Raw genomic sequence first — 27,714 nt, 5'->3', positions numbered from 1 at the left:
TTAGAAAGAGAATGACTATCAGGGCAATAATGACCATCAATGTGAGGTCTGCTTGGTCCTTACAGTTCTCATAAATTGATTAATGTTCTCAGCTTTAGGCATTATTCCCTTATTAGTTCGGATAGTGTAAGTCAAAGTCTTTAAAGTGTAGAACCCCCTGGATGTTTTAATGAAAGAAAACTCTGGAACCAGCAAAGTTCAGACCCTGAAGGTACAGAGCATGCCAAGATATTGCCGACCTGTGGGGATCCATCTATATAGCCTGCTAGCATCCTCCAGGCCACTTCCCACTATATCATTTTACCAGACTGTACCAATGAGCCCAGAGGTCACCCAAGAGTAGGTTTTGGTAGAGAAAAAGAGAAACTGCAGATTCCCACATATGAAGATATCAAATAGATCATCAATCTTTGAGAAGGGACTGAATGATAACATTATAAAAGGTAAAGTAACCCTTAGCTGTCTTCATAAATCAAAGCGGGGAAGGGCGACGTACTCAAGGCACTTGGTCCTTTCCAATGACATCATTGTGTGGATTAGGACCAATGCTGAGGGTAAGAATTTGTGTCCATTTACCAGGTTTTAAACTAAGCTAATGAGACAAGCTTGAATCCTCTACTAGAAAATCACTCTGCACACAGTCAGGATTAGGTGTTTGTGGTGTTTATGTCATGAATTAGGCAGATTCTTCCTTCTCCTCCTCTCTGTCCTGCCTACTTTCTATCAGAGTCAAAGAAGATGACAATCAATGAAATATAAATGCTATTTTTCCCTAGAGGTCCTCTTACACTGGTGAGTGAGGCAGTTAAAACTAATGACTAAAAGTGGTTTGGAAGTATAATAGATTTCAATTATTTCACCATCTATACTGCATTATTAAGATTTACTGGTAATAATTTGATTCAATTCCAGTGTCATGAGAGAATGTTAACCACTCTCATCAAACTTACTCAAGTATTTAAGAATCATTTTTGTCACAAAGTATCATCTAGCAATAGAACTAGAAAGAGTATGTAGGGCCAAAATGAGTTCCACTAATTTGGGCATGGGTGAAGGTAAGTCATCAGATAGTGCGACCAAGAATATGGTAAGAGGAGACATTGGAAGGCACATCTCAAAGCATATTTCTGAAAAATGTTTCCTTCTCCTTGTAGTGATACAATTCATATGTAACACAAAGAGACAGGAAGTGGAAAATAAGTGATTTATCTCACTTACGACCTCTTTTTATAAAAACAAAAAAAATGTACCACTTAAAAAAATTCCCCCTCCAATGATTTTTCAAACTATGATTCATATAATTAAAATATTTCAATGACTTTATTTAAATTATATATATATAATAATTCAAGTATTACTGGAGGGGACATATATCTTTTAACCCAAAATATTAATGGTTTACAGAAATATAAAAATGACTCTTAAAATTACTGTTTAAATATGTTAGGACCTTTGTGTGGCACCTATAAAGAAAGTTAATGCTCATGGAATAAGAGAAAAATCAAAGTTCATACCTCTTTGTAGTTAACGTTCCCATCCTGAAGGTGGAGAAACTCTAGAGCTCTGTGTCCTGAGAAAAATAAACACATAAATCAATAAAGTTCAACTATAGCTGAAAACAGAACTTCGTAGGGGTCATCTTAAAAGTACATAATTTTATGGTTGTAACTGTCAAGGAAGTGCGAAATGAAAATTAGATTTGTACAATATTTATATAACTATGTAAATACATTAAATATGTTATAATAATACAAATAACATTCTCATAATGATTTAAAGTTCCTATTTACCTAGCTCTGGGACCTTGGTTACTTAACTTCTCTAGTTCTCAGTTCCTTCATATGTAAAATTAAGTAAATAATACCCACCTTAGGAGTTTGTTGAATCACAGAAAATAAATGCTATGACAAGCACAATGGCTGACACATAGCAGCGGCTCAAACCACAGAAATCATCATCATCATACAACAACATAGTCATCATACCTCAACAACCCCTCATGATAAAGCCAAGTAGGAAACACGATACAGGGCCTAAACCATGGACTGAACCAATGATTCTTAAATGCTTTTTCATCATTGGACTACTTAAAGAGAACAACAAAAAGTCTCACAAAGCTACCTACTACAGAATTCTAAAGAGTCCACTAAAAAACTGTTAGAACTGATAAATCAGTAAAGTAGGATACAAAATTAATATTCAGAAACAATTGTATTTTTATACATCAGTAATGAACTGTCGGAAAGAAAAATTTAAAAATCAATCTCATTTATAATTGCATCAAAAACAATAAATATCTAAGAATAAATTTACCAAGGAGGTAAAAAACCTGTACTCAGAAAATTATGTCATTGAAAAAACTGAAGATACAAATAAAATAGAAGCAAATACCGTGCTAGCAGGAAGAATTAACATTGTTAAAAGGGTCGTACTACCCAAAGCAATCTATAGATTCAATGCAACCCCTATCAAAATATTAATGGCATTTTTCACAGAACTAGAACAAATAATTTATTTGAAATTTATTTGGAAACATAAAAGACCCCAAATTGCTACAAAAATCTTGAGAAAGAAAAACATTGGAGGTATCACACTACCTGATATCAAACTATACTACAAGGCTATAGTAATCGAAACAGCATGGTAATGACATAAAAAAAAATCAATAGATCAATGGAACAGAATAGAGTGTGCAGAAATAAATCTACTCCTATATGCTCATTTAATCTGTGACAAAGGAGGCCAGAATATACAGTGGTGTAAAGACAGTCTCTTTAATAAATGGTGTTGGGAAAACTGGGCAGATACATGCAAAAAAAATAAAAATGAAACTGGACCACCTTCTTACACCATACACAAGAATAAACTCAAAATGGATTAAAGACTTAAATGTTAGACCCAAAACCATATAACTCCTAGAAGAAAACATAAGCAGGAAACTCTCTGACATTACTTTTAGTATATATATATTCTTTACATATCTCCTTGGCCAAGGGAAACAAAAGAAAAAAATAAATGGGACTACTTCAAACTAAAAAGTTTTTCCACAGCAAAGGAAACCCCCAACAAAACGAAAAGACAACCTACTGAATGGGAGAAGGTATTTGCCTATGATACATCTGATAAGGGGTTAATATCCAAAATTTATAAAAAACTCACACAACTCAACACTAAAAAAATCCAAACAATCCAATTGAAAAATGAGCAGAGGACCTGAATAGGCATTTCTCCAAAGATGACATACAGATGGCCAATGGACATATGAAAGGATGCTCAAAATCACTTATCATCAAATAAAAGGAAATTAAAATCACAATAAGATATCACCTCACACCTGTCAGAATGTCTATCATCAATCAATTAGAAAACAACAAGTGTTGGAGAGGATGTGGAGAAAAGGAAACCCTTGTGCACTGTTGGTGAGATTGCAAACTGATATAGCCATTGTGAAAAACAGTTCGGACGTTCCTCAAAAAATTGAAAATAGAACTATCTTATGACCCAGCAATTGCACTTCTGGGTATTTATCTCCTCCAAAATAAAACAATAATTTGAAAAGATATATGCACTCCTATGTTCACTGCAGCTTTATTTACAATGGCCAAGATATGGAAGCAGCTTAAGTGCCCATCAATAGACAATTGAATAAAGAAGAGGTGGTACATATATACAATGGAATATTACTTGGCCATAGAAAGATAAAATCTTACCATTTGCAACAATATGGATGGACCGAGAGGGTATTACACTAAGTGAAATAAGTCAGAGAGAAAAAAAATACCATGTGATTTCACTTGCATGTGGAATCTAAAGAACAAAATAAACACACAAACAAAACAAAAACAGGCTCATAGATACAGAGAACTGGTGGTTGCTAGATGGGAGGGGGGATGGGAGGCTGGCGAAGGGATTAAGCAGCAAAAATTGGTAGTTACAAAATAGTCACAGGGATGTAAAATACAGCATAGGGAATGTAGTCAATAATATTGTAATAATTATGTATAGAGCCAGGTAGGTACTAGACTAATCAGGGGGATCATTTCCTAAATTATGCAAATGTCTAACCACTATGCTGTGTATCTGAAACTAAAATATTGAATGTTAACTCTAATTGAAAAATAAAAAATGTTAAAAAAAAAAAAAGGCCACTTGCTTCACCCACATACCCACACAAGACACCCACACCCTGAATCTTCTTAGGATTAATAGGAAAATGAATATTCCTTGTGAAGAGAGTTTCAAAAGTGATATCTTATTTCTATTGTGAATGACATCCAATTTTTAAATTCATACAATAAAAAAAGCTACTACTATAAGCATTAATACCATCAGAGACCTGTTTAGAGCCCACACAAATTCTGTGCATAGGATTCCGTGATTTACAAACCCTAACCACGGGATGAAACCCGTTCTAATTAAGCAACTCATATAAATGTCAGCCTCCACACAGGCCCTATGTAAGAAGTGAAAACATAAACCAAAATATTTATAAAATCATCTAACTTATTACTAAATAAATGTTGACATTTTAGTCTCTTTTTATATAAAAATTGCAGATTAGGAGTTGCTTTCATTATGTCCACATAAACATGTGTGTTTACTATATTGATATATTAATATGTGTTTAATATATTATCTATTAATATAGTTAATCTATTAATATATTAGAACCTTTGGCACCTACTGAAGAAAGGCAAGCAATGATCTGATTTCGTTAAAATGTAATAATTTTTTACTTATTTCATGTCTTAATTTTTAAACTGTAAGGACTAAAAATTTGAAAATTCTCATTTTTTTCCTCTTTGGCCTACTTCTTTAGTGTTAGCAATTTCAATTTCATAGAACTTAGACTTGGAAGATACTGTAGAATTCATGAATAAGTCCAACTCCATCATTTTACAAAGAATAATTGAGAAAGAAAGTGAATTACTCAGAGTTATCCATGTAGTTTATAGCAAAACTAGTGTTAGACTAGGTCTGACTCTCTTTTCCATTGATTCCTGACTCTCTTTTAGGAATAAATATTTAGTGGAAAGAACACTGGACTAGCTGTCAAGACGTGTAATTCTAGGATCAATTTCCTCATTTGTAAAATAAAGGAAGTGGACTCGGTGGCCTCTACTGTCTCTTCAAATTATAAAATTCTGCGATATGATACTTGCCCACCAAAGCTCAATATCTAGGTCTAATTTGCACTGATAAATTCATATTTTATTTGTAATCTTGTTTTGCTTTGTATCTTCTGGATGTAGCATAATTATAAAATATTATTATTGTTTTCATCTAAGCTAAAGAAGACCTATTGTCAGGTACATCTGAAATTAATGTGAAAACTGCTGGGGAATGTAAGCATATCTAATCATATTACAAACTGGCTCACATTTTCCAAAAACATATTACAAATACACTTTATACAAGAACCACATCTTGGTGCTACCCTTTACCCAATTCCAGATCGCTTTGCCTTCACGCCTGAGCATTGGTAAACCGTACCCCAGTTCATGGGCATTGGTAAACCGTACCCCAGTTCTCCCTAACTCCTGTCATCATTCTGGGCACCTCTAATGCCAGGGACCACTCAAACTCCCTTGCTTCTTTGACCTCCCTGAAACCAACTTTAAAGTCACCGGATTCAGGAGACCCACTCCCATGGCCACATGTGGCCCTTTACATGTACTTAAAAATATAAAACAACTTAAATTCCTCACTCCCACCATATTTCACCCATTTTTCTCCTCTCCCACTCTATCAGTTCTTCTGCTTCGTGGCGACTGCTGGTTTACCCAGCTCCTCACTATCTCCCCACTCAGAGAAGCCCGCAGGACCCTCTTGCCACTTTTCTTTTCATTGACCCCACCCTGGCAGTCCCCACTCCTGGACAACTCCAGTCCTGGCTTTCTCTCTGCTGCCCGGTGGCTCAGCACAGTAGGGGAACTAGTTAGCCACACAAGGAATAAATTTCTAATCTTTTCCTTAATGTTTCTCACAGATTTAGTGCCCTTAATACCATGACAAGGCACTGGCACGTACCTATTTCTATGTGTGTTGAAATTCCACACGGCGAGCCTCTGGGGCACAGAGAGCCCAGCACAATCAGCAGGCCAGACCAGAACCTGAAAGCAGACATGCTGTCATCACTCACTGCTCTTCCGGTGATGGAAACTGCTCGGAGCCGTCAGCACTGAGATCGAGATCCAGGTCCAGACCCATCGCTTTCCCTCTAAGCACGTCACTGACACGAAAACCAAGCCTCATTTCAAAATAATATCATCTGCCAGTGTAGTTAACTATTTACTGTTTAACTTCACTAGAAGAGCAAACACACTGCATCTGGGAGAGAAAAGCAGTGAGAAATGCCTCCAGGAAGCACAGCATCTTCTAACCGAGGTTTCCTCTGCATTTCTAACATGAAATTTGTAGAGATGCAGCAAGGTCACCTCCAAATATCCTTTGCTCTCTTAAAAAAATAAAGCCTCAGCTGTCTTCACTGAGAGTCAATAGATTGGCCTGCCTCACCTTACAAGGGCCGGTGGCCCGTGCATCCTTTCCACGCAAGTATCAGCTAGCCTTGCTCGCTGGCCTCTGAGCCTCAAGTGTTGGGAAGGCTTTTATGATAATCAGCTGGAACTGGCTTCTCTTTCAGTGTTTGGCAACAGATACTGACACTTGTGTGGGATTACACAAGAGCAGCCACTCCTGGTCTCTCTTCTCCTGCCTGTTCCTATAGGCTTTATCCAGAGGCTGTTGCATGAGATTCCTGCAGCCCAAGCAAAGATGCTGACCCCACTTACAAGGGTTGGCTCAGGGGATAGATTTAGGAAAAAGAAACAGGGATTCCAGAAATCCTAGGTTCAGAATATAAGTCATAAAGTATCCAATCTATGGAAAAAATTAGATTGAACTCTTCATGGAAATGATCTTAGAGTTCAAATTATGCATATTATTTATTAAAAGCAAGAAAGGAGATCCTAAAAGAGTGGGAGGAAATGATATGCATTCTCAGGTTAGCCAAGTGGAAGAGAAGACTAGGAGATGGAATGATTTGAGACCCTTAGTCGTCTACCAAGCTTCTTCTGTAACCTTAACTCAGTCACTTGCAAAACCCCAGAATGGGAATCAGGCAGCCCTGCCTCAGCCCTGGGGTGTTAGGCTCAGCTGCTTTGAGGCCAGAAGCCATAAACTGATATGTTTTGTTTGGCTAAGAGGGTGTTTCATAAACTTAGGTAAATTAGCATTGAAATTTAGATTTCTAGCTCTCTTTAAAAAAGTAAGAACTAGCCTGATGAACTGGCATTTCCTTGTAATATGACTAGTGGCTGGAGCTGAGAAGCCAGTTCCTAACAGGCCACAGACTGCTACCGGTCCAGGGCAGGGGCGGGGTTGGAAACCCCTGCGAAAGCAGCTCTTTAGACCTCTCTCATGAGGCAGTAGGTGGAAACACGCCAGCTCCTCAGGCCAGGGAGCGATGCCCACCCTGGCCACCTCTGCATCAAGGTTGCCTCTTCCTCCAATTCCTTACATAGAATGCAGAACGAAATAGTGACTTCACACAGAAAAAAGATTAAAGTCTGCTTGTTCCCACTCCTACCAAAGATGATGGACTCAAGACTGAGTGACACTGACTGAGAGCAGAAAACAAAGTCAAAATGTAAAGTACTGCCTTGGCATTTTGCAAATGAGAACCGTAGGTCTTAGAAAAAGAGGAAGAGCCACAGGCTCTGAAGAAGCCCACAGAGGCTCTCAGTTCAGTGGGAGTGAAGGAGAGATATGTAAGACTAGAGATCCTACATCAATGCGCAGAGCTGGGCTTTATGTGAACCCACAAATTCCAGGGCAGGCCTGCTATTTTCATTTTTATCCGCATTAAAGTTGTAGCTTCTCGGCTGCTTCAGGCCAAGTGCCACTGCGATTATACCTCGCTTAATTCGATTCTGATAAACGGTCCCGTTGACTAGTTAGCAGCCTACCTTCAATCTTACTAGCGGCTTGACCTGGAGCATCTAGTATGACCTTGAGCATTGTCCTAAATTGCATGTGGCAACCGCACTTTGCATTAGTCATCTCGCTACAAACCTTCTGTTCCATTTCCCAGTGGGGAGGACTGGGTTAAGTAGGCAGCTAAGGGCACACGGCTTGTTGATCACAGATTCTAAGTTTGGATCCAGGTCTGTTTGTCTCCAAATGTGGCGCCCCTGCTCTAACTGTTGGGGAGAATACTCAGACACAGCCAGAGAAGCATCCAGATGGCAGGACTCAGAGCCACCCTCCACTGCTCAGAGAGCCAGCGCCCACATCCTCCGAGCTCAGAGCAGCGGGGACCAAGGACTGTAATCGAGCCCTTAGCAGCCGGGCCCACACTGCAAATCCATGGACCAAGCACACATCCCAGTAGCGGGGATGTCAGTTTTGGGGGGGTGGGGGAGAGGGAGCGGTTTCCCTGCAGCGGTCAGGAGGCTCAGGAACAGTTGTACAGAGCACTCGTGGGGGAAGGTGACAATCCACAGGCGCATCCCCACCTTAACCCTAACTCCTTCCCAGGCACCAGAACAGCGCTGCACTCGCACAAGCTGAGCCTTGCGTGGCTGTGCAGTTCGCGGCAGAGGGCGCTGCTCCGCGTCTCGGCGACCTGCAGCCGGGTCCCCGCGCCCCAGCGCGTCCCCGACCCTCGCTCCTCCTGCTGCCCCGACGCGCGCTCGCTTGCCTCCTTCCCGCCGCCGCCGGGGCCATGGCGACCTGCTCTTGGCTGCGGAGCTGCGGCGCCCCGCGCTACCCTCTGGTGCGTCCCCGCCGCCGTCTCCTCCCGCGGCCGGACTGCTGGGCGTCTGGACGGGCCCCGCTCCGCACCTACGCCCCGGGCCCAGGCGGCCTGCCCGCCGCGCTGCTGCGCAAGGACAGCTTCGTGGGCGGCCGCTGGCTCCCGGCTGCCACCGCCTTCCCGGTGCTGGACCCGGCCAGCGGCGCCGAGCTGGGCTGTGTGGCTGACTGCGGAGCAACAGAGGCCCGCGGCGCCGTGGACACCGCCTACAAGGCTTTCTGCAGCTGGAGGGGCGTCTCCGCCAAGGTGAGTGCGTGCCGGGGCCGGGGGCATTGCTGCGGTGGAACCGGCCCCTCTCCTCTGTTCTCCCGGATACTTCATGAGGAAAGTCACAGAAATAAGAGATGATCAACAAATAAGTCTGGAGCATGGGCTTCGTGCCGGATAGAGGAGGCCATACACGAACATGACGGTGTGTGTTGGCGGGAGGTGTCAGTGGCTCTTCAGAGCGTCTGAAGTACTCCTAGGCTGCAGGGAGACCATGCAAGACACAGCTCCTCGGTCTCCCGGAAGGCTGGGCGTGAGTGTCCTGGACTGGCTACAGTCATGACATCGGGAATGGGGAGAGCTGTAGAGAGAGCGGGGCCAGGGGAAGTCCAGATCCTTGCTCCAGGTTTTCAGTCTGAAGAGAGAAATACTGCTATTAAGTGACAGAGACCCTGGGGAATTTGGGGTGGGGAGATGTTAGGTCAGGAGCTTGGAGTAAGAAGAAAACTATTTAGAAGATTTGCCTCCTCCTTTTATCATATGGCACCTGGAGCCAGCCTAGTGAAGTAGTTTTACACCCTTTCCTTCAGCATCCTCCCTCTGGAGACACACATCCAGCAAGGAGGTCCAAGAGGGAGTCTTAACATTCAGTCACACTTCAGATTTTACTGATCGCCTCATGATGGAGGTGCTTGGGGTCCATCAGTCAACAAAAGAGATTCCTGTCCTTATGGAGTTCACATGGGGTTGAGGGGCAGAGGGGAGATCTAACCTGCAAATGGAACATGGGATCTAAGCAGATAAGGGTGCTAGATGAGATGAATGCTACAGGGGGTTGGGCCAGAGGGAAGGGGCAAGATACAATACCGTGTGGACAGGTGCATTAGTTTACTGCCATAGAGCACCACAGACTACGAGGCTTAACCAACAGAAATTTGTCTCACAGTTCTGGAAGCGAGAAGTCTAAGATCAAGGTGTTGGCAGGGCTGGTTTCTAAGGAGGTCTCACTCCTTGTCTTGTCGTTGACTGTATTCTGTCTTCACATGGTTTTCCCTCTGCTTGTCAGTGTCCTAACTTCTTGTAAAGACACCAGTTATATTGGATTAAGACTCACCCTAATGACCTCACTTAACATTACTAATCTCTTTCAAGACTATCTCTAAACAGTCACTTTCTGAGGTCCTGGGGGTAGGACTTTAACATATGGCTTGGGGAGGGGTGGACACAATTCAGCTCATAACATCAGGGGAGGCCTCACTGAGGATACAAGATGCAAAGACTAAGGGAGGTGAGGGAACTCAGCAAAACTCCCGAGTCAGGGAGATGCCTGATGCACTTGCAGACCAGCAAGGAGATGCTTGAGTGGACTGACAAGGGACAGAGGTATGGGACAGGAGGTCGCAGAGATAATAGGAGGAGGGGCTGGATTGTGTGGGGCACAGCCATTCTAAGGACCTGGGTTTCACTTGCAGGGAGGTGGGGCTCCAGTTCAGGGTTTTAAGCAGAGCTGTGACCTGATTTGCATTTTGAGAGGCTGCTCTGGCCTCAGTGCTGAGACTTAAGGAGGGCGTTAGTGGAGCATAGCAGTTAGGGTGTCATTGCAGTGACTCAGGTGGGAGGTGGTGTTGGTTGGAACTCAGGTGGTAGCAGTAGAGGTAGTGAAGCGTGGGCTGATAAAGAATACATTTTGAAGGTAGAGGTAACTGGATCCCCTGATGGATTATTATAGGGTGTGAGAAAGAGAGGTGTCAATGATCATCCAGAGCTTTTGGCTAGAATACCTGGGGACATGGGGGAGGAGGTGAGAGGAACAGCATAGAGATGAGAACTCAGAGCTGTGTTGGAAACATTGAGTCTGAGATGTTAGACACACAAGTGAGGATGTGAAGTAGGCAGTTGGCTACGTGAGTCTGGGCGCTTGAAAGGAGCCCCAAGGGAGAGATGTAAGTGTGTCATGCATGCACATTCACAGCTATAGGATAAGGAGACCCTAGGGAGGGAGTGGGGTGAACTGACGGATGGGCCTTCTGGCATCACCACTGGGGCCCACAAGTGTCAAGCCTTCATACAGTAGTGTCACAGGTGTCCAGGGAGCTCTTCCGGCCCTGTCTCTGCTTCAGTGATTGTTTGGTGCCACAGGACTGGTGTTGAGACCTGTCACTGACTCTGCACTATCATCTGTTCAGATCTGTGCCCTAGACCATTAATGTCAGTCTGTCTTACAGGAGCTTGAGTCTTCTCAGGGATTCTTCTTGAAAGGATCTTGGAGCATCTTCCTAAGAAAGTGGTGGAATCTGCTTTCCCTAGGAAGATGGGTCCACCCCTGGACTAGTGGATGGTGGGGCGCAAACGCAGCGGGGAAGGCAGCTCTCTTGCCTCCAGGCCTTTGCTGCTCACTGTCCACCCCACAACGTTTCCTGCTCCCTTCTCTTGGACCATTCACATCCCACCCATTCTTGGTCTAGCTCATGTGTTGCTTCTCCCAGTCAGCCTGTGAGACCACACAGCCTTCCCGTCTCTCTTCTCTGAACCCCTAGCACGGTCCACACGCCTTGTCGTGTGCTTCCCCTTGACACTTTGGCGTTGCCTCACGTCTTTTTTCTCACATGTTTGATGAGCTCCTTTTTCCTACCTTGTGAACCCTGAAGGAGTTCATGGAGAGAAGCGAGTTGTTTACTGACCACCTCGCAAGCTAGTGCCTTAGTTTCCTTCGGCTACTGCAACAAACTACCACAAATTTAGTGACTTAACACGACACAAATTGGTTCTCTTACAGTTCTGGATTATTATAGGGTGTGAGGGCTGAGTTCTTTCTGGAGGCTCTCAGGGTTTTCTTTGCCTTTTCCAGCTTCTAGAGGCTTCCTTGGTCCAACTTCTTGGAGGTAAGTCTCCTTCCTTGGTCCAACTTCTTGGAGGTAAGTCTCCTACCTCTCTCTCTCCCATCCATCTCTTAGTGATGGCATTGGGCCCACCTGGATGATTAAAGATCATCGCCTCGGCTCAAGATCTTTGACTTAATCCCATGTGCAAAGTCTCTTTTGCCTGGTAAGGCAACATTCACAGGTTCCAGGGATTAGGATAAGGCATCTCTGAGGGCCGTTATTCTGCCTGCCACAGCTGAGCCCTGCTTTTGGTGCCTCACCTGTGTTTTGTTTAGTCTTTTCTATGGTCCTGTGAGGTAGACACTTGATGTTATGCATGAAGAGACTGGCTGAGAGGGGCTTGTAGCTCACCAGCCATCATTTTACTCCTGCTTCAGTGGGGGATCTGGAATTGGAGTTCCATGTGTCTCTATCCACTTGAGCCTCCCAGGACCCCTGTCTGGAACATTCCTGCTGGAACATTCACAAGGCTCCTCACAAAGGCCGTAGTAGTCGTTTCCTGGGACTGCATAACAAAGAAGCACAAACTTGGTGGTTTTGCAGGGCTCCGCAACCCCCAGCTGCAGGCCAGCGAGTGAAGCTTCATCTATTCTTGCAGCTGCTCCCCAGCGCTCGCATCACCGCCTCAGCTCCACCTCAGATCATCAGGCATTAGACTCTCAGAGCACCAGTCCCTGGTGCCAAAAAGGTTGGGGACCGCTGGTTTAAACAACAGAAATTTATTGTCTTAGTTCTGGAAGCTAGTAGTCTAGCAGAGTTGGCTCCTTCTGAGGCTGTGAGGGAAGGACCTGCCCCAGACCTCTCTCCTTAGCTTGTAGACAGTCATCTTCTCCCTGTTCTCCATATCACCTTCCCTCTATGCCTATCTTGTTTCTGTATCCAAATTTCCCTCTATAAGGACACCAGTCAGTGGTGTCCTAATGACCTCACTTTAATTCGATGACCTCTGTAAAGACCCTATTTCTAAATAAGGTCACAGTCTGAGGTACTGGAGATTAGGACCCCAGCATATCTTTTTTAGGGGCACACGGGCCCTAAAAAAGCCGTAACACGGGCTTTGCATACTGAGCATGACTTGTCTCTGCTGATTTCTGTGTTCAGCCTGGACATTGTGTTTCCTGCAGAATCTACTTTTCTTGTAGTTCTCAAGCTGGTTCACTTTCTTTCTTTCAGACTAAGTATGGGGCTTTATTCTTAGCAGGCCATTTAATTCTCTGAGCCAGGCCTCATGAAATTTAAGCCTTTCTTTTGTCACCCCGAATAAGCCACAGCACCCTGGGCTGTGGTCATCAGACACCTACCTGGTGCAGAAGGAAGGTAAACAAAATGAAGTCACTGTGGTGATATTGTTTTAAGAGATGTCAGATACTTCTTCTCTGGAGGGTGGAGATTTAGAAGCCTTCATCTCAACAACGCTCTTGAGAGCTGAGGTCACACAGCTCGTTATCTAAAACAGGGAAGGGAAAGAACCCAGAGAAAGACGTGAGTGGTGTCTGCATAGGCTCAGGCTCTCTGCTCATCAGTGGAATGAGAAAATGATTAAAATCTTACACCTGCTAAATGGATGAAAATGTCAGAATGACATGGCAGGTTTGCTCACTGCCGTCAGCAGCCCAGCAGGCAGCTAAAAGCAAACCAAAGATTCTTCTTAGCTCCAGATACAACCTGTTGAGGTGCAGGAGGCTGGAGCTCTGGGGCACACCTTTCTTCAGAGGACCTCTCTGTGTGGCCTGGGTGACCTGGACTCTCTGGGCCCGATATTTTTAAAAAATAGTTTTGTATAAATGAATTCCTTAAAAAAAATTTTTTTTTTATTTTTTAAGGTACCATTTGTTCCATAATATTTTTAATTATCCAATCTATCTTTTTATTTGATTTTCACTTTTTGGAAATATTTTTTAATTGTGTTAAAATATACGTAACATAAAATTTACCATTTTAGCCATTTGTAAGTGTACAGTTCAGTGGCATTACGTACAGTGTTGTGCCCAGACTTTCTTAAGTGTGTAAAACCCTTCCTTATTCCTCTCACACGCTAAGTCGGGGACAAATTCAACCTGCCAGTGAGTTGTTAAAATAAGGAACTATACTTGAGGACATCATGCTGAGTGAAGTAAGTCAGTCACAAAAGCACAAATGCTGTAAAATTCTACTCAGCGACAGAAGGTAAGTGGTGGTCGTCAGAGCCTGGGGTGGCAAGTTAGTGTTTAGCAGGTACAGAGTTTTCAGTTCTGCAAGATGAAAAGAGTTCTGGAGAAGGATGGTGACGATGGTTGCACAACAATGTGACCATAACTAATGCCACTAAACTGCACACTTAAAATGGTTAAGACGGTAAATTTTCTGTGTATTTTACCACAATGAAACATAACAATAAAAAATTAGTTATTCATATTCACCATGAAAATAAGAGCTGTTTCCACAAAACTTTCTCTTTTACAATTTGTTACCCCTATAGATGCAACTTGAAATTGGATCTTTGTTATCATCAAAGAAAGGTCAGTGTATGTCTCCCCAGGAATGAGACCACATGGCTAATCCTTTAGGAAGTTGGAGATTATTTAATAGTCTCTCTTACACATGGAATTTCACTAGTTCGCTACCTTTTTCTTTTTTTCAGGAAAGGAGTTCATTACTTCGGAAATGGTATGATCTAATGATTCGAAATAAGGATGACCTTGCCAAGATAATTACAGCTGAAAGTGTAAGTTCGGGGTCCTAATTCGCTCCCCTGAGAAACTGTCCAAGAATTCTCAGACTAAAGCTTGGGGAAGCCACTAACTCCAGTGCTGCTCTGTAGATAAAAAAAAAAGGAATTTCTTGCCTAATGGTCAAATATCAACTAATTATTATTGCCAGGCACAAAGTTTTTCTAGTTAAGCTAGGCACTCATATTTGCTAAAACAAAATTTATATGTTCTAATTTACTCTTTAATAATATGCAGGAATAGGTATGAGTGGAACTATGTGAATTGAATACTGTTTTTCATCATTCCAGTTTTGTTCTATGTGACTGTTTTGGTTGATTTTTCATGGGTTTTTTGTTTTGTTTTTATACATTTTAAAATGTACCAGTAATTTATCTGTAGCTATGATAAATTGCTTTACACCATGGTCACAACATTGAAGATATTAGGAGAAAAAAATAGCAGATGCAGTTCTGTCTCCTCTAAAATGACTGAAAATGCAAATAATTATTGTGGTCCAGGGCGGTACATCTGACACACTTAGTTCCATCACCATTTGTGATTCCGCTTTCTAAGACTCACTGAGGTTAGAAATTTCTCAACAACCCGTGGGTTTTATAAGGAGTTGTTTCTACTCTGCTCACAGCTTCAAAGAATTTCGAAACAGAGCCATGCTTTTGTTATTGGAAGGTAATGACTGTGTCCTTTTCTGATTGAATTTAGGGAAAGCCACTGAAGGAAGCACAGGGAGAAATTCTGTATTCCGCCTTTTTCCTGGAGTGGTTTTCAGAGGAAGCCCGCCGCGTTTATGGAGACGTTATCTGTACCCCCACAAAGGAAAAGCGGGCCCTGGTCCTCAAGCAGCCTGTTGGTGTGGCCGCTGTCATCACCCCGGTATGTGGCAAGATCTGCCAGGTCCTGGGGCAGGAGACTGAACAGAGACTCAGGAAGATCTGCCACCTGTTCTCAGTTTCATGATTCCTTTGCGGGATGTGGAGGTGTTTCCTGGTCCTCTGGATAATGAGAGATGTGGGGGTGGCGAGTGGGGACACATGTTTCTAATGCCTGCAGACTGAGAGAACCCACAGGAGGACCCAGGGCTTTTCTGACTTGGCATAAAGGCTTCTTCTTGGCATTGACTAGAATGTTTGAAAAGATCCTCTAGTATTTATTTATTTATTTTGTAAGTCTTCAGATACTACGCATTTTTAATGTGTCTTAGTTTTGAGAACATTTTATGCTTAATTTATGGTTATCATCAACAGCAAAGTATCTATGGCAGGCACTGAGCCAGGTTTTGGAGGCAAAAAGGCAAAAAAATAAGATATTGTGTCTGCCTGGGTGGGGCTGCAGTATATGTGCGGAGGCCCAGTGTTCTCTCAGTGGCCAGCCTTTCTTGTACCTGGCTCTCTGAGATCTCATATTAGCTTCTCTGCAGTGTCTGCCAGCTGGTCTCCAGACCGCCATTCTTTGCCTGCTCAGCACAGTTACAGATACCACCCTTGCTGCCTAGACTGACGAGGTTTAATTCAAAGTTCACTGTTTACTAGCTGCGTGACCTTGGGCAAGTTACTTAACTGCTCTGTCTCAGTTTCCCCAAAGTGCAAGTGAGGATAATAATACTAACATCATTGGGTTGTGATGAAATTTAATTAATTATAATTTAAAAGTGCTTAGAACAGTGTCTGGCACAGAATAAGCATTATACAAGTATTTGTCACAATGAAACACTAGTAATATAGATATGTAGTTGTCTACTGACATCTGTCTATAAATATAGAGAAGGAAGTAATAAATCACCTGCCATTTTCAAAATCACCTTTGCTAATATTTTCTCCCCATGGGTCAGTAAACTACAGCCTTTAGGCCACATCCAGCCTGATGCCTGTGTTTGTAAATAAAGTTTTATTGAGACACAAACACCTGTATTCATGTATATATTATCTATGGTTACATCTACATTACAGCCATGGAACTGTACATTCCACAAAGCCTAAAATATTTATTGTCTGGCCCTTTGCAGAATGAGTTTCCTGACCCCTGGTGTAGATAGATTTGTACTGTCTTAAATTCTGAAAATGTTCACTGTCTTTTTGAGCCTTTGTCCTGGAGTCCCTCAAGTTGACAGTGGTGCTCTGAGGGCTCACCTGTGTAGCAGCTTGTGAACTGCTTTGCCTGTCAGTCGTGCAGTGAGATTTGCTGATGGCTTGCTGCCTGTGGACTTTGGGGTGATGCTTCCTCTCACACCCTCCTCTGTCCTTCTGCCTCCAGTGGAATTTCCCCAGCGCCATGATCACCCGCAAGGTCGGGGCTGCCTTGGCTGCTGGCTGCACCGTTGTGGTGAAACCTGCTGAAGACACACCCTTCTCAGCCCTGGCCCTGGCCGAGGTGAGCCTCAAAGTCCAAACAAGGGTATGGACTGAGGGCAGAAAGAAACAGTTTCAAAGTCTCCCTCTTTGCCTGCATCTCATGCTAGATGGTAGTGTTTTAACTTACCAGCAATTATTTTAAGTTGGGTGATGCTCTTTTTAGACAAAACAACTGACAAAGGATTTTCTGACGGCTGTAGGCACTATATGTTTTAGGCTACCCCAAAACTGATATCCATCCATCATTTTTATTAAGTAGGCAGTTTTAGTAATATGACTAAAATGTAGATATTTCTCACATTTAGGGAAACTCTCATTTACCTCTCCCTTCTCCAGTTCAATCCACATTTAGCCAGATCTTGTCATTCCTCTGTTTAAAGCCTCTAATGGCTTCCCATATCACTCAGAGTAAAATCTAAACTTCCTACAGTGGCCTTCAAGGCCCTGTAAGATGCCACCTACCCAACCCCTGTCCCTCTCTGACCTTTCCTGTCACTCTAGAACTCTTTACCAATCTGCTCTGCCTGGTCTGGCCCCTGCCAGGCTCACCCGTAACTCAGCTTAATACTTGCTTTTCCCTGTTCTTGAAGGTTCTCCCCCGGATATGCATGCCCATGACTCACTTCTTCATGGCCTTACTCAGATGCTATCTTCTCAGCGAGGCCTCCCCTGGCCACCCTATTTGAAAGGCTCTAGTGCTTCTGATCCCCTTTCTCTGCTTTGTTTTTCTTCTCAGAGCACTTAACACCAGCTAAACTTCCAGATATCTCACGCAGTTTTGATAACCATCTGCCCCCACAAGAGTATAAAACGTATGGAGACAGGGACTTGGTCTGTTGTGTTTGCTGATGTTTGCAGAGCCCAGCCCTGTGCTGGACATAGGAGGTGCTCAGGGAATGTTTGTGTGAGGGAGGGAAGGAAGGAGGGAGGGAGGACAGACACGGGAGGGGAGAGAGGAAGGCATTTTTTTAGATGGGCTGTTAGTTTTCCTTTTACTAATTCTTAAATCCTTGCGATATGTGTACATTACCCTTCTTAGACTCTTGAGGTAGAGTTAACAGTGCTTCCTACAAATTATAATGTTTAGGGCCAGCACTGAACCTACCTGCTTATGAAATTTATTTGAAAGCACACTTCTATATTGATTGGAAAGATTAAGGACCACATTTTTAAAGATCTGTGTAAACTGAGAGATTATTTAGAAGAAAAAAATGCAGCTTCTTAGACCTACAGAAAATAATGGGTTTTGGGGAAGGCCTAGAAACTCCAAGGATTTCCCTGGAGCCTGGGCAAGGTCGGCAGCCCTTGTCTCCATCTTCAAGACAGTCGTGAAGTCCTCGGTTCCCCATTACTAGCATCTTGCTTTAGTGTGGTGCATTCGGTACCAATAGTGAACCAATATTTATACATCATTATGAACCGAAGTCTGTACCTTATTCACACTTCCTTCATTTTCACTTAATGTCCTTTTTCTGTCCAAGGATCCCATCCAGGACACCATATCACATGCCTCCTTAGGCTTCTCTCGGCTGGAACAGTTTCCGCATATTTTAAAATAGTGACCCTGTCTGTCTGTACAATGTTGGGGCTGTAACCATCACATACTATACTTTCTCACTTCGACTTTGCTCAATAAGCAGCTCTACACTTCCTGCTTACCACCACTGCCTGCGTCATGCCTCCCAGTCACTCTGGGGATTCCTCAGGAAGGGCTCACAGAACAATATCCCGGTTCTGAGGTGCTGACATCAGGCTATGCCCAGTGTGCTTGTAAATCTACGTTGCTGGATATAAAATCCTTGGTTCACATTTTTTTAACTTGATTATTTTAAATGTATTCTCCATTTTCTTCTGATAAAAGGTATTGCTCTTGCAAAGTCTGATGATAATCTAAGTTTCTTGGCTTTATAAGTCAGCTTGTTCTTTCTGCCTAGATCCCCAAAAGTGGTTTTCTCCTTTATTTTAAAGACCAATAATATCGCTAAAGTATGTCTTTGTGATGCTTGTTTTGGGTCAACACTCGAGGTTTGGAGTGTGCCCTTTCAATGTGTAAGTAGTTTCAGATCTTTTTTAAAAAATCTGGAAAGTTTTCAGGTTTTGTCTCTATGCTTGGTTTGGTTTCCTTATTCAGGAACTCCTGTTACCTTGTGTGTTGAATCTTTGTCACTTTCTCTTGTGTCCTTTTCATCCTTCTCTAATCTTTAAAATCATCTTTTTCACCTACTTTTCTTATAGTACTATTTATATTTATTCGTTCTTGTGTTCCTTCTAGTTTATTTTTCATTTCTGAAGTGATTTTTTTCTCTTATTTCTAATTCTTTCCTTTGTTCCCTCACCTCATTCCTGAAATTTTAAAATTCTGATTCATGTTGTCCTTTTAGATCTTGGTACAATTTTCTTACCATCTTTTACCTCATAGTAAATTGCAGTTTTGGACTGTTTTGTGGGCATTTCTTTCTGGTTTCTGCTTTGTTGTCTCTGAGGATGTTTTTCTGCTCTTTATTCTCTCTCTTTTTTTTTTCTTTTAATAACCTTATATGAGATTTCATTTGTGTTTTTCTGAGAATTTAGCTTACTTTTATATGAAGTTAGTTTTCTTAAATTTCTGGGAGGCCTGGCTAGAGATCGCTTCTCTACCTGACAGAGAACCTTTCTGTTTCTTGCTCTGTGAAATTCCCTGGTATCATTCCCTGGGCTCCCTCCTCCCTCATCATGTGGTTCCCAGGTGCTTATTGTGCAGCGAGTCCCTTGCACTCATGTACTGTTTATCGCATTGGGCAATTCCAGCCGCTGTTCCAAGTCCGCCTGCCCTGTGTTCCGTGAACACCTGTGGACTATTTGCGGTTCTCTGTTGTCAGGTCTGTGGGACAGCCTGCTGTCTTCTCAAGAAGGTGATGATACTCCCCAGCTGTGAGTGGTACGTCCGCACCCATTTATAATTTGCAGTTTGTGGAGATACCTTGTCAGCCAGTGTTTTGTGCCTGTCAGCCCATCAATAGCACTATCAGGTAGCAATGCCTAGGGGTGATTACCTGGGCCCACACTGAGCTCCCACAGACATCTCTTTCAGAACCAGTGTTTTGGCTGGACCAGCCCTGGTAGTTGTTATTAGGATCACAAGACACCCTCAGCAATAACCATCAGGGAACTTTGAAATGCAAGGTTTATTACTCACAGATCGTGGAGGATACATGGCATGCCTACGGTCACACAGTGAGGTTTTGCAGATTTGTGTTTTTACTGGTGGATTTAAAATAGAGCAGAATTAAAGCACAGGAAGGCAAAAATAAGTGCCCAAAAACAAGTGGTCAGTTTTCTAAGTCAGCCAGAGTTCTCTAACACAAAAGGAAACTTTATGGGGAAGGTGGTCCTTTATCTAGTTGTATGGCTGGCATGTGTTTATTTGAGATCACCATCTGACGTGGATGCCTGGGCAATCAAAGGCTAAGTGAGGTGTGTTCATTACAGTTAAAAAAACAACTGTTAGGCGCTTACACAACATCCAGTCTTGTAAATGTCGTCTCTGATATTTTGGTTTCACTGTCTTATTGCTCTCTCTGTTTTTATGAGGGATTTTAGAGGAATTCAGAAACTCTACGGCTCCTACCATCTTCCCAGAATTGCCAGTCATCTTTGTGCAATACGTTTCTCGTCGGTGGGGTTCAGAAGTTAAAATCATTCAGGATATACCTTACCTGAAGAGAATCACCGTGGAAAGAGCATGGTTTCAGGCCAGGCAGCCGTGGGTTAGCCTGGTTCTGTTAACTCCCGAGCGTGTGGCCGTGGCCCGATTCTTTCTTACTGGGCCACCTTTCCTCACCACTGTGCAGGAATCACCTGTGGAGAGGCCAGCACCGCTCTGCACGTAGTAGGTGCTCCATAAATGCTCTCTCCACTCTCTCCTTCTGTGGGTGAGCCAAATAACTTTATTCTTAAATTCTCCTCTGATTTACTTAGGAAAGAAATCCAAGGTTGACCTTTCCTTCTTTCCTTTTTTTTAACAGAAGGTGGTATTGAAACTCATACTCCAAGAAATTTTATTTTAATGATGTGTAACAACACATTAATATCACATTACCACTAATAAGAATCTCATTTAAGTTCCAAATATATTCTTATTCTGTCCCCAAAACCAGCTTAGTTTTTTTTTCCATTACTTTTTGGATTAAAACATCTATTTATTTCTCTTTTCTGTGTTTTCATTTGCTGCCACATGCTTGCTGTTTCTCTCTACAGCTCGCAAACCAGGCTGGAATTCCTCCAGGGGTGTACAACGTCATTCCCTGCTCCCAGAGAAAGGCCAAGGATGTAGGGGAGGCACTTTGCACTCATCCTCTTGTGTCCAAAATTTCCTTCACTGGCTCAACAGCTACTGGAAAGGTATGTGACTCAAGTCTCAAAGAAAACACATGTCATTCTAATATTTCCTCTTTATAGTGTATAAAAATACTATTTCATCTTAATTACCATTTGTAGGAAGATGTCCAGCAGAGTGTTAAAAACTCTGTCAAATACAGTAACATCTGATCATCCTCTGGAGATATTTTGAGTGGAGTACCTCACAGTGACATGACATAGGTTCCTATTTGACAAAAAGTATCAAAGCAGTTGGGCAGTGAAAGTTCCCTTTATTTGTTTTACATGAAGTAGCTGAGAGCTATCCATCCTATCTCCTCAGTTCTAGAATGAAGGTTTCTTTCATACAATTAATGTTGAAATGAATGTCTTAAAATTTAACAAAACTTGTATTTAGCATAAAAGTACAGTAACAGAAAGGATTTTTTTTTGTTTGTTTGAAAGAACTGAAAAGTTCTTACCCCAAAACTTCATGTGTGCTCCTGTGAATAGATTTTTATTTACCCTTTTAAATGTTGAAAAGAGCAAAAGAGCAGAGAACAAAAGTTTTTATTTATGGTATTTCTCTCCAGATAGTATACCTTTTTCTGCTAATACACACACACACACATATATATGTATATGTATATACACTCATACTAGACACATACATGAACACATATCAGATAAAAATAATATAAATCTAATCTGAAAGTTCTTGGGAAACTGTGGTCATTTCTAGATACCATGAGAAGCAGGAAGGAATAAAGCAATTTAATAACTCATCGTGTGTTGTGCCATAAAACTGTGCCCAGGGAGTGGCACTCTGGGAGCCTGCCTTTCATCTATACCAGAAGCAGGAATTTTAGATCCATAAATAGCCTTGATCAGTGGATCTTACAGTGTGAATTTACTCTCAGAGGTTTTAAACGTTACTAGGAAGTAGTCAGAAGAAAAGAGAGGCCTGGGAGAAAGCATTGTAAAACTTTGCTGTTGAAGCTAGAAAAGTTTCCAAGATGCTGGGCAAAGGCCAGCAAATCATTGCTTTTCCTCACTGTGCTTAGCGAACTGTCACTATCTGACAGCTCCCGGGACAATGCCTACCATGTTCCTGCCAAGTCCAACTTGCCTTTTAAATTATTTATCCAAGACAATGATTTACTGCAAGTGGCTTGCAAGGAGAGTGACAGGGATCCTAATGAAGGAATAACTACTCTGAATACCAGGAGCCTCTTCTGAGCTAATATTTATGGAGAATCAGTGGCTGAGCTAATCTTCAGACACCGAATCTTGCCTCTAACTGAACCACAGACAGTGAGCCTTTTCTGAAGATGCCCACCCTGCCCTCACCCCCCTACAGAAGGACCACCCCTCTGGGGCACCTGTGGGCACAGCAACCATGTTTATAGCACATAACACATCGTCTCTTCCCACACAGAGAACTGAGCCACGAGTGACTATCTGACCTAAGGAAAACAGACTCATAAATTGGCCAGCGACCTAAGACAAGTGACCTGGCATAGAGAAATGAGCCAGGCAGTCACAGTCCATCTCTAGGACTTTGGGAACTGAGGTCCTGAGAAGGTTGGCAGTGGGAACCAGAGTAGAAAGGGTTCCTTACACAGTGACAGGAATGCAGGCAGTACTGCAGGGTCATGGCAGCCAGAGCTAGGTTTAGTCTGTCATCCTGAGGACCGAAGGGCAGAACACGTGGCCAGAGGACACAGAGCCAGTGTGTGCAGAGGGAGGACACCTCAAGACAGGTCCTGTGCCCATGACAGGGTAGAGTCAAGTGACCAAAGTGAGCAAAGTCAGGAAGATCAGCGGCCTGGCAGAGAGCATTTCTTAAAACTTCAAAACAGAAATAGCAATCTTGAGTCCAATACAAAAATATGTTTCATTTTAAAACTTGCACTGCTTTGTCAAATAGTAATATTTCAATGAGAATATCATTACTACTATTTAATTACTGGAACATGGGATGAGTGACATCAGAAACATGGTGGAGTGAGAGATATCTCCAGATTTCTCCCCTTGAAACAACAATAAGCTGAACATCTAAAACTCAACAAAAAAACACCCAAACTGCACACCAGCATATCTGAGCGTGGGATCTACACATAAGAGCTACCACAGATTAGAACCGCAGGTGTTGGGCAGTGGACTGCAAGAAACAAAGAAACCGCCTCTCACAGCTGGAGCTCCCTGCAGGAGTTGGGGGAGGGGAGAAGGTGTGGCAACTTCTCTGAACAGCCCTGCCTGGGAGTGCTGTGAGCTTCAATCAGCGGCAGTGGGCAGAGACCAGGGCAGAGGGCAGTGAAGCGGGGATGGCAGAGAAGCAACAGTTGATTGTTACCAGCTCCAGTTGCAAAACGCGAGCCTGAGCCACAGCCCACATCCTCCAACCCAGAGGAATCCTGCCCCCTTATCCTCTAAGACCAAACACCACAGAGCCCCAGGGGAATCAGCAAACGCTACCAAAACTGTCGCTAACACTGACAGGGACTGAGACTGAGGGTAGTGAGTGGGATTGAATATTTATAAGGGGAAAAAAAAAGGCATTATTAAGACATTATGTAAAGCAGAGATCCAAGGGGCTTAAATGCCACCTACTGGAAACTAAAAGAAAAATGCCTTCTTAGCAACAAACTAAAGACAGATTTTTATATAATAAATCTTTCTCGGGGGTGGGGGGGGGGAAGCAGAATACACTTCTATTAATGCCCAGGTGGAGAAATGGTCCATTAAGCACCATGAACAACCAAGGTGACAAAGCAGCTCAGAAAGAAAGAGAAAAATCTCTAGAAAATAAGTTTACAAACATAGAAATAACAGACTTAAATGACAGATAATTCAGGATGGTGCTTCTGAAAAAACTCAGTGAGTTCCAAAACGTGTCATATCAACCATTTCAAGAATTAAAAAAGCAACTAGATGAGCAGAATGAGTTCTTTAGCAAGGAAATTGAAATCCTTAAAAAGAACAGTATAGATCTTCTGGAGATAAAAAACACACTGCAAGAGTTGAAAAATGAAATCGCAAGCTTGGGGAATAGAGTCGACCAAATGGAGGAAAGGATCAGTGATATTGAAGACAGAAATCTAGAAATAAATCAGAAGGAAGAGAGAGACTGAAGAATGAAAAAGAGTGAACGAGAAATACAAGAACTAGCTGATACCGTCAGGAGAGGAAACTTAAGAATAATGGGCATTACCGAAGGCGAGGAAAAGGAGCAGAGACTAAAAAGCATTTTCAGACAAATGGTTGACAAGAATTTCCCAAATCTAAGGAATGAGCTGGAGCTTGGAATTCAGGAAGTCAACAGAACGCCCAATTATCTCAACCCAAAAAAGGCCTTCACCAAGACATATTGTATTAAATTTATCAAAAATCAGTGATGAAGATAGAATTCTTAAAGCAGTCAGGGAGAAGAAAAAGGTAACTTATAAAGGAAAACCCATTAGATTATCATTGGACTTCTCAGCACAAACCTTATAAGCCAGAAAGGAATGGAATCTAATATTTAAACTATTAAGTGAAAGGAACGACCAGCCAAGAATACTGTATATCCAGTAAAGCTCTCCTTTAGACATGAAGGAGAAATAAAGACCTTTCCAGACATATAAAAATTGAGGGAATTCTCCACCACAAGGCTTGCATTATAGGAAATACTGAAAGGGGTCAGCTCATCTAAAACAAAATGACCAAAAAAAAAAAAGAAAAAAAATACATAACTATGAATAAGGCAGTCGACTAGCAGGCAGATAAAACAAGAAGAACCAGAGGCAAAACCCACAAAAGCCACCAAAATAAAATAAGTAAATAAATAAAAACAGAAACACAAGGACAAGAAAGCAATGGAAACACCAAGCCACCAGAAAGCAAAAGATAAAATGGCTATAAGAAGACCTCATATTTCAATAATCACCTTGAATGTAGATAGACTGAACTCACCAATAAAAGGCACAGAGTTGCAGATTGGATCAAGAATCAAAACCCAACCAGGAGACACATCTTGGCTCCAAAGACAAATATAGACTCAAAGTGAAAGGGTGGAAAATGATATTTCAAGCAAATGGCATTCAGAGAAAAGCAGGATTAGCAGTACTCATATCAGACAAAATAGACTTCAAAATAAAAAAGGTAAAGAAAGATACTGAAGGACATTTCATAATGATAAAGGGAATCAAGCACCAAGAAGATATAACATTTATTAATATCTATGCTCTCAGTCAAGGAGCCCCAAAATATATAGAGCCTTTACTAACAATACTAAGGCAAGAAACCGACCAAAACACTTTCATAGTAGGGGACCTAAATACCCCACCATTTGATATGGACAGATCATCCAAACAAAATCAATAAGGAAATAATATCCTTAAATGACACATTAGACCAACTGGACATAATTGATATTTACAGAGCCTTCCATCCCAAAACAGCTGCTTATACATTCTTCTCTAGTGCACATGGAATATTCTCAAGAATCCACCACATACTGAGACACAGTGATAGCCTCAACAAATATAAGAGGGTTGAAATCATACCAAACATATTCTCTGATCATAATGCTCTGAAACTAGAGATCAACAGCAGAAAGAAATCAGGAAGAACCACAAATACATGGAGATTAAACAACATGCTGCTGAAGAATGGCTATGTCAGAGAAGAAATAAAAAGAGGGATCAAGAGATACATGGAAACGAATGATAATGATAGTACAACATATCAAAACTTTTGGGACACGGCAAAAGTGGTAATAAGAGGAGAGTTCATATCATTACAAGTCTACCCCCCAAAACAAGAACGAGCCCAAATAAACAACACTTCATCTTAAAAAACTAGAAAAGGAAGAACAACTGAAGCCTAAAGTCCGCAGAAGGAAAGAAATAACAAAAATTAGAGCCAAATTAAACGAAATTGAAAAATAAATAAAATAAATGCAACAAAGCTGATTCTTTGAGAAGGTTAATAAAACTGACAAACTCTTGGCTAGACTCACTAAAGAAAAAAGAGAAAGGACATAAGTAAACAAAATCAGGGATGAAAGGAGAAATTACGATAGATAGCACAAAAGTACAAAGGATCATATAAGAATTCTATGAAAAAGTATATAACACCAAATTTAATAACCTAGAAGAAATGGACAAGTACTTAGAAAGATACAACCTTCCTAGACTGAATCAAAAAGAACTGGAAGATCTAAATAGACTGATTAGCAGAATGGAAATTGAAACAATCATCAAAAACCTACCAAAAAGCAAAAGTCCAGGACCAGATGGCTTCACCAGTGAATTCTGCCTAACATTCAAAGAAGATTTAATACCTATTCTCCTCAAACTCTTCCAAAAAATCAAAGTGGAGGCAATACTTCCCAACTCATTTTATGAGGCCAATATTACTCTGATACCAAAACCTGATAAAGATAACACACACACAAAACTACAGACCAATATCTCTCATGAACACAGACGCAAAAATCCTAAATAAGATACTAGCGAACCGAATACAATAACATATTAAAAAGATTATACACCACGATCGGGTGGGCTTCACCCCAGAGGCACAAGGATGGTTCAACATATGCAAATAGATTTACATGATACACCACATAAATTAAAAAATAAGAATCCTATGATCATCTCAATAGATGCAGAAAAATCCTTCGATAAGATACAGCACCCATTTATGATCAAAACACTTAACAAAATGGGTATAGAAGGAAAGTATCTTACATAATAAAAGCCACATATGACAAACCCTCAGGCAACATTATACATAATGGTGAAAAACTAAAAGCCTTTCCTCTAAGATCAGGAACAAGGCAAGGCTGTCCACTATCGCCACTGTTACTCAATATAACATCAGAGGTCCTAGCAAGTGCAATCAGACAAGAGAAAGATATAGAAGGCATCCAAACAGGAAACAAGTCAAACTGTCACTATTTGCGAATAACATGATTCTCTATATAGAAAACCCTAAAGACTGCACAAGAACATTACTAGAAACAATAAACAAATACAGTAATAAACAACAAACAAATACAGTTTCTGGATACAAAATCAATGTTCAAAAATCCATAGCATTGGGGGTGGCTCCATAGTGTAGTGGTTAGCATGTCTGCTTTACACGCAGAAGGTCCTGGGTTCGTGCCCCAGGTGGAGCTGCGGACCATACCCTGGGTGCGCCAGGCCCCAGGTGCACGCTGTGAGCATGTGGGAGGAGACGCCCCACCTTCAGAGATTCAGTTCTTAAGAGGAAATGGCAACATTCATAGGTCAGGGGTGGAAGTGGTGGGGGAGGAGGAATTAAAGAGGGGGAAAAAAAAATCCATAGCATTCCTATACTCTAATGATGAATTGTCAGAAAAATAAGTGGAAAAAATAATTCCTTTTGAGATTACAGCAAAAAGAATAAAA

General features: G+C 42.0%; 2 protein-coding genes across 2 annotated transcripts in view; one reads left to right on the top strand and one right to left on the bottom strand.

Moving 5' to 3' along the window:
- GPLD1 (glycosylphosphatidylinositol specific phospholipase D1) overlaps positions 1–6,127 on the bottom strand; it is a 47,667-nt gene extending 41,540 nt beyond the window's left edge. Inside the window, exons 1-2 of the mRNA XM_011382182.2 lie at positions 6,031–6,127; positions 1,515–1,570 (exon numbers count right to left, since the gene is read on the bottom strand). Coding sequence (XP_011380484.1) covers positions 1,515–1,570; positions 6,031–6,127 — 153 coding nt within the window. The remainder of the gene's footprint in view (positions 1–1,514; positions 1,571–6,030) is intronic.
- A 2,527-nt stretch (positions 6,128–8,654) lies between these two features.
- ALDH5A1 (aldehyde dehydrogenase 5 family member A1) overlaps positions 8,655–27,714 on the top strand; it is a 35,337-nt gene continuing 16,277 nt past the window's right edge. Inside the window, exons 1-5 of the mRNA XM_011382179.2 lie at positions 8,655–9,061; positions 14,525–14,608; positions 15,315–15,485; positions 16,863–16,979; positions 21,197–21,340. Of these exons, the coding sequence (XP_011380481.1) occupies positions 8,726–9,061; positions 14,525–14,608; positions 15,315–15,485; positions 16,863–16,979; positions 21,197–21,340 (852 nt within the window). The 5' untranslated portion in view covers positions 8,655–8,725. The remainder of the gene's footprint in view (positions 9,062–14,524; positions 14,609–15,314; positions 15,486–16,862; positions 16,980–21,196; positions 21,341–27,714) is intronic.

Source organism: Pteropus vampyrus, unplaced genomic scaffold (assembly GCF_000151845.1).
Source record: "Pteropus vampyrus isolate Shadow unplaced genomic scaffold, Pvam_2.0 Scaffold463, whole genome shotgun sequence".
Taxonomy (NCBI): domain Eukaryota; kingdom Metazoa; phylum Chordata; class Mammalia; order Chiroptera; family Pteropodidae; genus Pteropus; species Pteropus vampyrus.
Note: the sequence above shows the minus strand (reverse complement) of the source record. Positions and strands in the feature narration are given on the sequence as shown.